General features: G+C 48.9%; 1 protein-coding gene across 2 annotated transcripts; it reads right to left on the bottom strand.

Moving 5' to 3' along the window:
• Positions 1–6,225: 6,225 nt before the first annotated feature.
• Positions 6,226–12,369, bottom strand: LOC141104634 (uncharacterized). Of its 2 annotated transcripts, XM_073594292.1 has the most exons (4): positions 12,243–12,369; positions 10,477–11,048; positions 9,673–10,390; positions 6,226–8,658 (listed from the first exon to the last, which is right to left on the bottom strand). In XM_073594292.1, the coding sequence occupies exons 3-4, from the start codon at positions 9,755–9,757 to the stop codon at positions 7,526–7,528; spliced, it is 1,218 nt and encodes a 405-aa protein (XP_073450393.1). In that variant the 5' UTR covers positions 9,758–10,390; positions 10,477–11,048; positions 12,243–12,369; the 3' UTR covers positions 6,226–7,525. The 2 variants fall into 2 exon arrangements, with proteins under 2 accessions (XP_073450393.1, XP_073450392.1); XM_073594291.1 differs by having other exon boundaries at positions 9,673–11,048.
• Positions 12,370–12,604: the final 235 nt, after the last annotated feature.

Consider the following 12,604-nt stretch of genomic DNA (forward strand, 5'->3'; position numbering starts at 1 on the left):
GCAGTCTCTGGTAATCTCCTGCAGTATGTCCGCAGTCTCTGGTAATCTCCTGCAGTATGTCCGCAGTCTCTGATTGTCTCCTGCAGTATGTCCGCAGTCTCTGGTAATCTCCTGCAGTATGTCCGCAGTCTTTGATTGTCTCCTGCAGTATGTCCGCAGTCTCTGGTAATCTCCTGCAGTATGTCCGCAGTCTCTAATTGTCTCCTGCAGTATGTCCGCAGTCTCTGGTAATCTCCTGCAGTATGTCCGCAGTCTTTGATTGTCTCCTGCAGTATGTCCGCAGTCTCTGGTAATCTTCTGCAGTATGTCCGCAGTCTCTGACCATCACCTGTATAATGTCTGCAGTCTCTGATTGTCTCCTGCAGTATGTCCGCAGTCTCTGATTGTCTCCTGCAGCATGTCCGGAGTCTCTAGTAATCTCCTGCAGTATGTCTGCAGTCTCTAGTAATCTCCTGCAGTATGTCCGCAGTCTCTGGTAATCTCCTGCAGTATGTCCGCAGTCTCTAGTAATCTCCTGCAGTATGTCCGCAGTCTCTAGTAATCTCCTGCAGTATGTCCGCAGTCTCTGGTAATCTCCTGCAGTATGTCCGCAGTCTCTGATTGTCTCCTGCAGTATGTCCGCAGTCTCTAGTAATCTTCTGCAGTATGACCACAGTCTCTGGTAATCTCCTGCAGTATGTCCGCAGTCTCTGGTAATCTCCTGCAGTATGTCCGCAGTCTCTGAACCTCTTACGCAGTAGTATGGGTATTAATGTGCCCCTTTACTTGCTCAATTATTTGGGATTGCTCCACTGCTCAGTGAGTGGTAATGATGTGCATTAACCTCTAGTAACCAATCAGCGAACAGTAGTGATCTGCTTTAATCTCTAGCTACCAATCAGTAAGTGGTAATAATGTGCTGTAACCCCTACCAACCAATCAGTGAGCGCTAATAATGTGCATTAACCTCTAGCAACCAATCGGCAAGCAGAAATTATGTGTTGTAACCTCTAGCAACCAGCCAGTGAGCAGTAAGGATAGGCTGCAACTTCTGGCAAACAATTGCAATCGCTGCGTGATCTGCTGTAGTAAACTGACTTTGAGTCTACCTGCTATTTTTTGTATGTCTCAGAATGGAGGGGGGGGGCCCAAGACAATGTTTGCCCAGGGCCCAATCAAAATTAAAGACGGCCCTGCCTAAATGTATTGATTTGCTGCCATGTGATTGATGGATTAGCAATTTGTTTTACCAAGCAATTGAACAGGTGTACCTAATAAAATAAGGTCCATAAAGACATGGATGAATGAGTTTGGGGTGGAGGAACTTGACTGGCCTGCACAGAGTCCTGACCTCAAACCCAATAGAATACCTTTGGGATGAATTAGAGCGGAGACTGCAAGCCAGGCCTTCTCGCCCAACATCAGTCCATGACCTCACAAATGCACTTCTGGAAGAATGGTCAAACATTCCCATAGACACACTCCTAAACCTTGTGGACAGCCTTCCCAGAAGAGTTGAAGCTGTTATAGCTGCAAAGGGTGGGCCAACTCAATATTGAACCCTACAGACTAAGACTGGGATGCCAATAAAGTTCATGTGTGTGTAAAGGCAGGCGTCCCAATACTTTTGACAATATACTGTAGTGTATTACTTATAAAAGGTTTGGAGTCCCTAAAATTGAATCTTTGTTATACAGCTCCAGACAAAAAAAATGCAACTTATCAACCATCACCATGCCTTGGTCAATGATGTCAGCAGTAGACATGTGCAATTTGTTTCGTTCTGAATTTGTTTTTCGGCAAAATTCAGCATATTCATACATTCGGAAGCATCACACGTTACCAACTTACTAGCAGACATATCAGTCTGGATGTCACACCACTTCTTCAAAACCAACCTATCCAAAACCGAGCTCATGATATTTCCTCCCCCACGTGCCCAGGGCCGGATTTGCCATAAGGCCACCGAGGCCAGGCCTCGGGGCGGCAGCGGTGCAGGGGCGGCGCCGCTCCTGCGGCGACTTCGTGGCCGCCCCCCCCCTTTCAGGCTGCCCGTTAAAGTTGATTAAGGGCACCGGTGCCCTTAGAAAAGATGGCCGCGAGCCGCCCACTACTGCGCATGCGCAGTTCTGAAGCGGCCGGGCTCGGGAAAGCTCGTACGCACTCGGCCGGGCGGCGCATGCGCAGTAGCGTGATTGCGCCGCCCGGCGCCATTTTTGAAAAGATTAAGAAGCAGTCTGCGGTGCGGCGGCGGGGGGAGAGAGATGACATCTCTCATTGCCAGCACCGCTGTTCCGCCCTCCTTCATCTGGTGGCAGACAGGCAGCGTGGCAAGTGACATCCCCATCTGGTGGCAGCGTAGCAAGTGACATCCCCATCTGGTGGCAGCGTGGCAAGTGACATCCCCATCTGGTGGCAGCATGGCAAGTGACATCCCCATCTGGTGGCAGCGTGGCAAGTGACATCCTCATCTGGTGGCAGCGTGGCAAGTGACATCCCCATCTGGTGGCAGCGTGGCAAGTGACATCCTCATCTGGTGGCAGCGTGGCAAGTGACATCCCCATCTGGTGGCAGCGTGGCAAATGACATCCCCATCTGGTGGCAGTGTGGCAAGTGACATCCCCATCTGGTGGCAGTGTGGCAAGTGACGTCTCCATCTGGTGGCAGTGTGGCAAGTGACACCCCCATCTGGTGGCAGCGTGGCAAGTGACATCCCCATCTGGTGGCAGTGTGGCAAGTGACATCCCCATCTGGTGGCAGTGTGGCAAGTGACGTCTCCATCTGGTGGCAGTGTGGCAAGTGACATCCCCATCTGGTGGCAGTGTGGCAAGTGACATCCCCATCTGGTGGCAGCGTGGCAAGTGACATCCCCATCTGGTGGCAGCGTGGCAAGTGACATCCCCATCTGGTGGCAGCGTGGCAAGTGACATCCCCATCTGGTGGCAGTGTGGCAAGTGACGTCTCCATCTGGTGGCAGCGTGGCAAGTGACATCCCCATCTGGTGGCAGTGTGGCAAGTGACATCCCCATCTGGTGGCAGCGTGGCAAGTGACATCCCCATCTGGTGGCAGCGTGGCAAGTGACATCCCCATCTGGTGGCAGCATGGCAAGTGACATCCCCATCTGGTGGCAGCCAGGCAGCGTGGCAAGTGACATCTCCATCTGGTGGCAGCGTGGCAAGTGACATCTCCATCTGGTGGCAGCCAGGCATTGTGGCAAGTGACATCCCCATCTGGTGGCAGCGTGGCAAGTGACATCTCCATCTGGTGGCAGCCAGGCAGTGTGGCAAGTGACATCACCATGTGGTGGCATCATGGCAAGTGACATCTCCATCTGGTGGCAGGCATAGTGTCAAGTGACAAGCGATGGTGGCAAGTGACACGCTCAGGGCTCCCAATGATTCTGCATTATGGTGAGTTGAACTATTTCATTTTACATTACAATGTAATGATAGAAATAATGTGTTTCAATCATCCTGACACCATACCAACCATGGTGCCGGGGATGATTGAGGCACTAACACCAGCCATTGCCCTGAAAAATTGCCCGCGAAAAATCATTACCCCTCGCGCGCTTACCCTGAAGTATTTTTAGTCTGTACAATTAAAGCCAGTTGTTTTCAGTGTTCTCGTGTGTGGAGATATGTTTTTGATTGATCTATTGTAGCATCATCAATAAAGGACGAGAATGGTGGTGTGTGTGTGTGTGTGGGGGGGGGGCGGCATTGAAGAACCCGGCCTTGGGGCGGCAAAGGGAGTAAATCCGGGCCTGCACGTGCCTCTTCCCCTGATCTCTCTGTCAATATCAACGGCTCAACTATCAACTTGTCCCCCCACGCCAAGGTCCTCGGTGTAATCCTGGACTCTGAACTTACCTTTCGGCCCTGCATCCTATCACTATCTAAAATTTGCCGCCTCAAACTCCGCAACATCTCCAAGATACGCCCCTTCCTAACCAATGACACCACAAAGCTTCTAATCCACTTCCTGGTCATCTCCCGCCTTGACTACTGCAACTCCCTCCTCATTGGCTTACCTCTAAATAGTCTATCCTCACATCAGTCCATCATGAATGCTGCTGCCAGGCTCATCAACCTCACAAACCGCTCAGCGTCTGCTATACCCCTCCGCCTATCCCTCCTTTGGCTGCCACTCAGTCACCGAATTAAATTCAAGATACTAACCATAACTTACAAAGCCATCCACAACCTGGCCCCCAACTACATCACTAACCTAGTCTAAAAATACCAACCTAATCGTTCTCTTTGCTCCTCCCAAGACCTCCTGCTCTCTAACTCCCTCATCACCTCATCCCATGCTCGCCTTCAGGACTTCTCCAGAGCCTCTCCCATCCTCTGGAATGCTCTACCCCAATCTGTCCGACTTTCTCCTACTTTGTCCACTTTCAGACAATCCCTGAAAACTCCTCTCTTCAGAGAAGCCTATCTGGTCCCCACCTAACAACTGTACATTTATCTTCTCAATCAGCACATCCCCCACAGTTATTACCTCTTGTATCTCTTGACCTTCCCTCTTAGATTGTAAGCTCTAAGGAGCAGGGCCCTCTGATTCCTACTGTATTAAAGTGTATTGCATTTGTACTGTCTAGCCTTAAGTTGTAAAGCGCTATGTAAACTGTTGGCGCTATATAAATCCTGTATAATAATAATAATAACGAATGAAAGACTATTTGACACATTTTTTCGAAAACAAATCTTTTTAAGGAATGAAAATCCGAAAGAGTGAAAACCCGAAAGAACAAACAACATTCGCATAATTTAGTTTTTCGTATTTTCTATTATAATTAAATTATTAACCAATATTATAGTTTTTTATGATTATTATTATTTTTAACCACCATTCTGTTACTTATGGGAATTAAAAAAAATAAGAACAGAATATTTAAAATAAAGACTTTATTGATAAAAAAAAAAAAAATAATAATAATATCAAAAGAATTGAATAGCACACATATGTCCAAACAGCACACATACCTCAGTAATATTTATCATGATTATCAAAATCAAGGCTTCAAGAAAAGGAAACAAGATGGATGGACTACGAGAATTTTGCTGAATTTTGAATATAATAATTCCTAATGTGGAGAATTCAAGTCAAGGTGTGGGGATCATCCCAAGGGTTTCAGCAACAGAGCCTGGACCTATCTAAGGCACATCTGGACACAAGAATTTTTGAGAGTTGCAGAGGCTAACAGATGACTTGGAATCAGGGCTGCTGGTATAAATCACGGGGCCCCGTACAGCCTACCTCATGTGCTCCACATCCTGACATGATCCCCTGTACCCTGCAGCAGCCGGCGAGAGGGAGAGAAGAAGCCATCAGAAATACTGGAGGGGCACACGGGGGGGGGGGGGGGTCCAGCAGCAGGGGGAAGGATATTGTCTACAGGAGGGGTGATCATGCAAGCAGGGTGCATTTACTAGAACAGATCTGCTGTAGTTTCCCCCCTGCAGCAGCTGAAAGCTGGTGGGGGGGGAGAGGAGAAGAAGCCATCCTCTATTGGAGGGGCACACAGTGGGGTCCAGCAGCAGGGGGAAGAATATTGTCCTACAGGAGGGGTGATTGTGCAGCAGGTAGCATTTACTAGAACAGATCCCCTTTAGTTTCCCCCCCTGCAGCAGCTGAAAGCTGGTGGGAGAGAGAGGCAATGAAGCCATCAGCACTACTGGAGGGGCACACAAGGGTGGTCCAGCGGCAGAGGGAAGAATATTACCTACAGGAGGGGTGATTGTGCAGCAGGGGGCATTTTCTAGAACAGATCCCCTTTCCCTCCCACCAGCTTTCAGCTGTTGCAGCCGGGGATCTAAAGGGGATCTGTTCTAGTAAATGCCCCTTGCTGCACAATCACCCCTCCTGTAGGCAATATTCTTCCCTCTGCCGCTGGACCACCCCTGTGTGCACCTCCAGTAGTGCTGATGGCTTCATTGCCTCTCTCTCCCACCAGCTTTCAGCTGCTGCAGGGTGGGGGACGGGACTAGAGGCGATGAAGCCATCAGCACTACAGGAAGGGCACATAGGGGTGGTCCAGCAGCAGGTGGAAGGTTATTGTGTACAGGAGTGATAGTGTAGAAGCGGGCATTTACTAAAACAGATCCCCTGTAGCTCTCTCCTCCCCCCCCCCCCCCCGCAGCAGTTGAAGGCTGGAGTAAGAGAGAGGAGAAGGAGCAGTCAAGGCTACTGGAGGGGCACACAGGGTGGGGTCCAGCAGCAGGGGGAAGGATGCTGTCTACAGGAGGGGTGATCATGCAGCAGGGGGCATTTACTAGAACAGATGACCTGTAGTCCCCCCCCCGCAGCAGCTGAAAGCTGGTGGGAGGGAGAGGAGAAGAAGTCATCATCTAATGGAGGGGCATACAGTGTGGTCCAGCAGCAGGGGGAAGAATATTGTCTACAGGAGGGTTGTGTGCAGCAGGGGGCATTTCCTAGAACAGATCCCCCTTAGTTCCCCCATGCAGCAGCTGAAAGCTGGAGGGAGGGAGAGGTGAAGAAGCCATCAGTGCTACTGGAGGGGCACACGGGGGAGTCCAGCAGCAGGGGGAAGAATATTGTCTACAGGAGGGTTGTGTGCAGCAGGGGGCATTTACTAAAACAGATCCCCTTTAGTTCCCCCCTGCAGCAGCTGAAAGCTGGTGGGAGGGAGAGGCGATGCTGCCATCAGCACTACTGAAGGGGCACACAGGGGTGGTCCAGCTGCAGGGGGAATGTTATTGTGTACAGAAGGGGTGATTGTGCAGCAGCGGGCATTTACTAAAACAGATCCCCTGTAGTTCCCCCCTCACCCCTGTAGCAGCTGAAGGCTGGAGAAAGGGAGAGGAGAAGGAGAAGTCAGCGCTACTGGAGGGGCACACAGGGTGGGGTCCAGCAGCAGGGTCAAGGAGATTGTTTACAGGAGGGGTGATCATGCAGTGGGAGGCATTACTAGAAAAGATCCCCTGTAGTTTCCATCCTGCAGCAGCCGAAAGCTGGTGGGAGGGAAAGGAGAAGAAGCCATCGGCGCTACTGGAGGGGCACACGGGGGAGTCCAGCAGCAGGGGGAAGGATGTTGTCTACAGGAGGGGTGATCATGCAGCAGGGGGCATTTACTAGAACAGATCCCCTGTAGTTTCCCCCATGCAGCAGCTGAAAGCTGGTGGGAGGTAGAAGAGATAAAGTCGACTTTCAGCTGCTGCAGGGAGAGCCATGCAGGGGGATCAGAACAATACAACCGTTCCAATTCCACCATACGTTTGTTAACAGTATCCGCAGCCTTCTATTCTCTGATGGCCAATTAGCTGACTTTTGTATGTAAAACTTTTCCTGAACTCTGGACAAGAAAAAGGTTGTTCGCCTGTGTGAAGTCTCTGATGGAAAACAAGGTATCTCTTGTTAGAAAAACATTTTCCACATTCTGGACATGTGAAAGGACGCTCACGTGTGTGAACTATCTGGTGTGAAAGAAGGCTTCACAGGAAAACATTTCCCGCACAGTTGACAGGAAAAGGGACGCTCACCTGTGTGTGTTCTTTGGTGTGCAAGAAGCTGGTGTTTTCATTTGAAACTATTCCCGCACTCTAAACAAAGAAAAGGACGCTCGGCTGTGTGACTTCTCTGGTGTTTAATAAGGTTTTGTTTAAAAGTGAAACACGTCCCGTACTCTTTACAGGAAAGTGGATGTTGGCCCTTGTGACCTTTCTGGTGTACCAAAAAGTCTGCTCTATGAGAGAAACCTTTCCCACACTCCGAACAGGAAAAAGGATGCAGACCGGTATGAACGGTCTGGTGCGTAAGGAGGTTTTCTTTCTGAGCAAAACATTTCCCGCACTCTGGACAGGAAAAAGGACGCTCACCTGTATGAACTTTCTGGTGTCTAAGAAGGTGCGACTTCGTGTTGAAGCATTTCTCACACTCTGAACGCGAAAAAGGACGCTCACCTGAGTGAATTCTCTGGTGGAAACGAAGCTTGCTTTCGTAAATGAAACATTTCCCGCACACTGAACATGAAAAAGGAAGCTCGCCTGTGTGAACTCTCTGGTCCAAAAAAAACTTGCTTTTGTTAGTGAAACATTTCCCACACTCTGAACATGGGAAAACACCCTCACCTGTGTGAATTCTCTGGTGTTCAGTAAGGTATTTTCTCTGACCAAAACTTTTCCCACACTCTGAACATGAATAAACACCCTCATCTTTGTGCCCTCTCTGGTGTAAAGTAAGGTATTTTTTCTGACTAAAACATTTTCCACACTCTGGACAGGAATAAGGACGCTCGCCTGTATGAATTCTCTGGTGTCTAAGAAGGTCTCCTTCCCTAGCGAAACATTTCCCGCACTCAGGGCACGAAAAAGGACCCTCGCCTGTGTGTATTCTCTGGTGTGCAAGAAGATGTTCTTTGTCAACGAAACGTTTGCAGCATTTTGGACAAATAAATGGCTTGTCTCTGGTGTGGAGCTTCAGATGAGTGGTCAGGCTTCCCTTACAAGAAAAACATCTTCCGCACTCCGAACATGACAAGGTCCTCCTAGCAGTGTGGACTTTCTGGTCTTTAACTAGTTTATTTGGGAAAGAGTTCTCACAATTTGAACGTTTCAAGTTCTCAAGTTCTGAGCCAACATCATCTTCTGCATTGTAGGCTGGAGAAAAACGAAGATGTCCTTCCGAAGTGTTCCGCACATTGTGTCCATCTGCTGGAAATACATTTTTTTAAATTTAGTTTTAAAAAGCAGTTCACGTGTTTGGAGCCAGATGTCATCTGCTTTGGTCTAGTGATCTCAGTCGTAGGATGGAACTGGGTATCACCGGAACACCAATAAAACAATTCAAAATTAACAAAAAAAAGAGGAGCAGGGGTCAGCCGTCTCAAAACAGGGGGTGAGGAGCAGGGGTTAGCAGCCTCAGATGAGGAGGTGAGAAGGGGTTAGCAGCCTCAAAAGAGGGGGTGAGGAGCAGGGGTCAGCAGTCTCAAAAGAGGGGGTGAGGAGCAGGGGTCAGCAGTCTCAAAAGAGGGGGAGAGGAGCAGGGGTCAGCAGTCTCAGTTGAGGGGGTGAGGAGCAGGGGTCAGCAGTCTTAGAAGAGGGGGTGAGGAACAGGGGTCAGCAGTCTCAAAAGAGGGGGTGAGGAACAGGGGTCAGCAGTCTCAAAAGAGGGGGTGAGGAGCAGGGGTCAGCAGTGTCAGATGAGGGGGAGAGGAGCAGGAAAGAGTGGAAAGCACCATCAGATGGGGAGTAAAAGCAGGAGACATCTGTGTCAGATCAGGGGAGAATACTGAGGAGCAGGGATACATAATGGTGTTGGACGATTTGTGTATAGCTGGGGACAGCAGTGTCAGATGGGATGTGAGGAGCGGCGGACAGCAATGTCAGTTGAAGGGTGAGGAGCGAGGAATAGCCGTGTCACATGGGGGAAACTGAGGAGCAGGGAATAGATAGCAGCAATGAATGGGGAGTGAATAATGGGGGGGGGGGGGGGGGGGAGGCAGCAGTGTCAGATGAAGGGAGTGAGACAAAGTATAGAGACAGCGGATTAGAAAGGTAGGTGAGGAGCCCTTGGCTCTAGGTGAGTGCACTGTGTGCCCTACTAATTTTTTTTCATTGGAGGAAAATCTGCAGACAGAAAGAAAGCTGAAAGAGGTTTTAGACTTATCCCACTTGACCTGGCATCTCAACGCAACGTCTACCATGTGAAACCCTGTCTCCTCTTACCCGGTGATGTGAGGGGCGACTGATTCTCCACCATGACGTCCTTGTAGAGATCCTTGTGTCCTTCTAAATACTCCCACTCCTCCATGGAGAAATAGACAGTGACATCCTGACACCTTATAGGAACCTGACACACACAATGATACAGTCACCATCCAGACACATCCCTTGTCTGTTACTGGATAATGTCCCAGAATTCCCGGCACCGCTCACCTCTCCTGTCAGCAGCTCAATCATCTTCTTGGCGACTTCTAAAACCTTCTCCTTGTTTTGTTTTTCAGTTGTGGTGATGGGAAGGGAAAGAAGGGTAATGGGGCTCTGGCTTTTGGTCAATCTTGTTGACATGCGGCGGGTATATCTCATGGTATTTTGCTCCATTGAGGTCTTTGTTACTACTGCATAGTCCTATATTATACAATGATAAATGCAAAAGTCTCAGAATTCTCACCTCTCCGGTCAGGTCTGTGTTTTATTAATAGAGATAAGAGCGATGTCATGTGACCTCCCAGAATCCTCCTCACCTCTCCAGTAATCAGATTAATTATCTTCAGGGCTCCAACATCATCCCCTTTAAGTTACATTTCTTTTTTTCCATCTTTGCATAATTAAACGTTGGCCGGTTCTCCATCATGACGTCCTTGTAGAGATTCTTGTGTCCTTCTAAATACTCCCACTCCTCCATGGAGAAATAGACAGTGACATCCTGACACCTTATAGGAACCTGACACACACAAGGATACAGTCACCATCCAGACACATCCCTTGTCTGTTACTGGATAATGTCCCAGAATTCCCGGCACCGCTCACCTCTCCTGTCAGCAGCTCAATCATCTTCTGGGTGACTTCTAGAATGTCCTCATCTCTTCTTCTCTCAGATATAAGGCACATTGATGAAGGGACAGTGATGTGTTGCCGAGTTCCTGTCTGTCTTTTTGAACGATGGTGATGTCTACCGGAGGTCAAATACTCACCAGTCGTTTTTATCACTGCTGCATTACCCTAAAGAGAGAAGTCATAGATATGAACCCCTACTATGATATATTCGACCTGTGAGAAGAGTGATGTCATGTAACCTCCCAGAATCCTCCTCACCTCTCCGATCAGGTTTGTGTTTTATTAATAGAGATAAGAGTGATGTCATGTGACCTCCCAGAATCCTCCTCACTTCTCCCGTCAGGTCTGTGTTTTATTAATAGAGGTAATAGTGATGTCATGTGACCTCCCAGAATCCTCCTCACCTCTCCGGCCATCAGGTGAATGATTTTCAGGCTCAGATCTAAAAGTTTTGTCATGGGCCTCTTGTCCATCCTCAGATATTGTACATAGAAATCCTTCCACAGGTTCTCCGTTTTTGTATCCTTCCTCTGGTATGAGGTAATCTGAAAATTGTTGAGCGTGAAAAAAAAATATAAAAACAAATGAATTGTGAAATACTATTTGCAATCCAAACTGATTCATCAGACAGTTATTGAGTTCAATTGGTGAAACACGCTAAATTGAATCTTCTGAGATGCGGCTCCTCATTCTGGGTATGAGAATCTCACACAGGGCTCAATAAGTCTCGTAATAACTCTCCAAAACCATCAGTTCACAGATTTACCACGAGGGTCCACCACCTGTAAAACCTTCCAGCAGGAGAACTGGTCCCGACTAAGAAGCCGGTCAGGCAAAGAAAATCCAGCGATGTAGCTCATCTCTATTTAGTAAACCCATCACTGTTTTTACCACAGATTCTTCTCACTTCCTGTTCCAAGGACACAACAGGAAGAAACAGGAATTATCTCAAAAATGAGTAGAAATCACAGACAGCATACACAACCACAGCATGTACAACGTAGAGCACAGAATGCACACCCACACTCAACATACACCATGCAGAGCACAGACCGCACACACACCGGGCAGAGCACAGACAACACACACACATCAGGCAGAACACAGACTGCACACACACAGCGTGCAGAGCACAGACATCGCACACAGCATGCAGAGCACAGACACCACACACACACCGTGCAGAGCACAGACACCACACACACACCGTGCAGAGCACAGACACCACACACACACCGTGCAGAGCACAGACACCACACACACACCTTGCAGAGCACAGACACCACACACACACCGTGCAGAGCACAGACACCACACACACACACCGTGCAGAGCACAGACACCACACACACACCGTGCAGAGCACAGACACCACACACACACCGTGCAGAGCACAGACACCACACACACACCGTGCAGAGCACAGACACCACACACACACCGTGCAGAGCACAGACACCACACACACACCATGCAGAGCATAGACACACCACACACACACCGTGCAGAGCAAGGACCCCACACACACTGTGCAGACCACAGATTGCACACACACTCAGCATACACCGTGCAGAGCACAGACCGTACACACACACCATGCAGAGCAGGTTTAAATAGTTTAGAATTTACATACAGCACATAACATATATCTACAGAGTGACCCCATTCACATGATCTACGCTATCCAATCTACAGTGAGTGCTAGGACCCCCTTCTCTCATAAAAAGAACACATATTACCTCCTCCTCTCTGGGCACACACTTTCCAGCCAAACAACCAGGATTCTTGAGCTAAAATCCTTCCTTCTTCTTCCATTTCTGGTCTATAGCAAAATGGCTGCCACCCCTCCTGCACTGGGGACACTTCCTCCTCTCTCAGGGCAAGTTGTCTCCCTCTAGTGGGGACTCTGGAATAAACAACTCTCTGTCACTGTCTATCACTATGACAACCAAGAAGCAGCTGGGTGTCTGGTGTTTTGCATAAAACTCCAACTCGCCAAAATTTCCAACCACGTCACTTCCGGTGACTCTCCAGCAGCAATAATTGGAGATTTTGATGAGTTGACTGTTTTCACACAACAGCGGCATTGTATACACTACGG

The sequence above is a fragment of the Aquarana catesbeiana genome, linkage group LG08, assembly GCF_042186555.1.
Source record: "Aquarana catesbeiana isolate 2022-GZ linkage group LG08, ASM4218655v1, whole genome shotgun sequence".
NCBI lineage: Eukaryota > Metazoa > Chordata > Amphibia > Anura > Ranidae > Aquarana > Aquarana catesbeiana.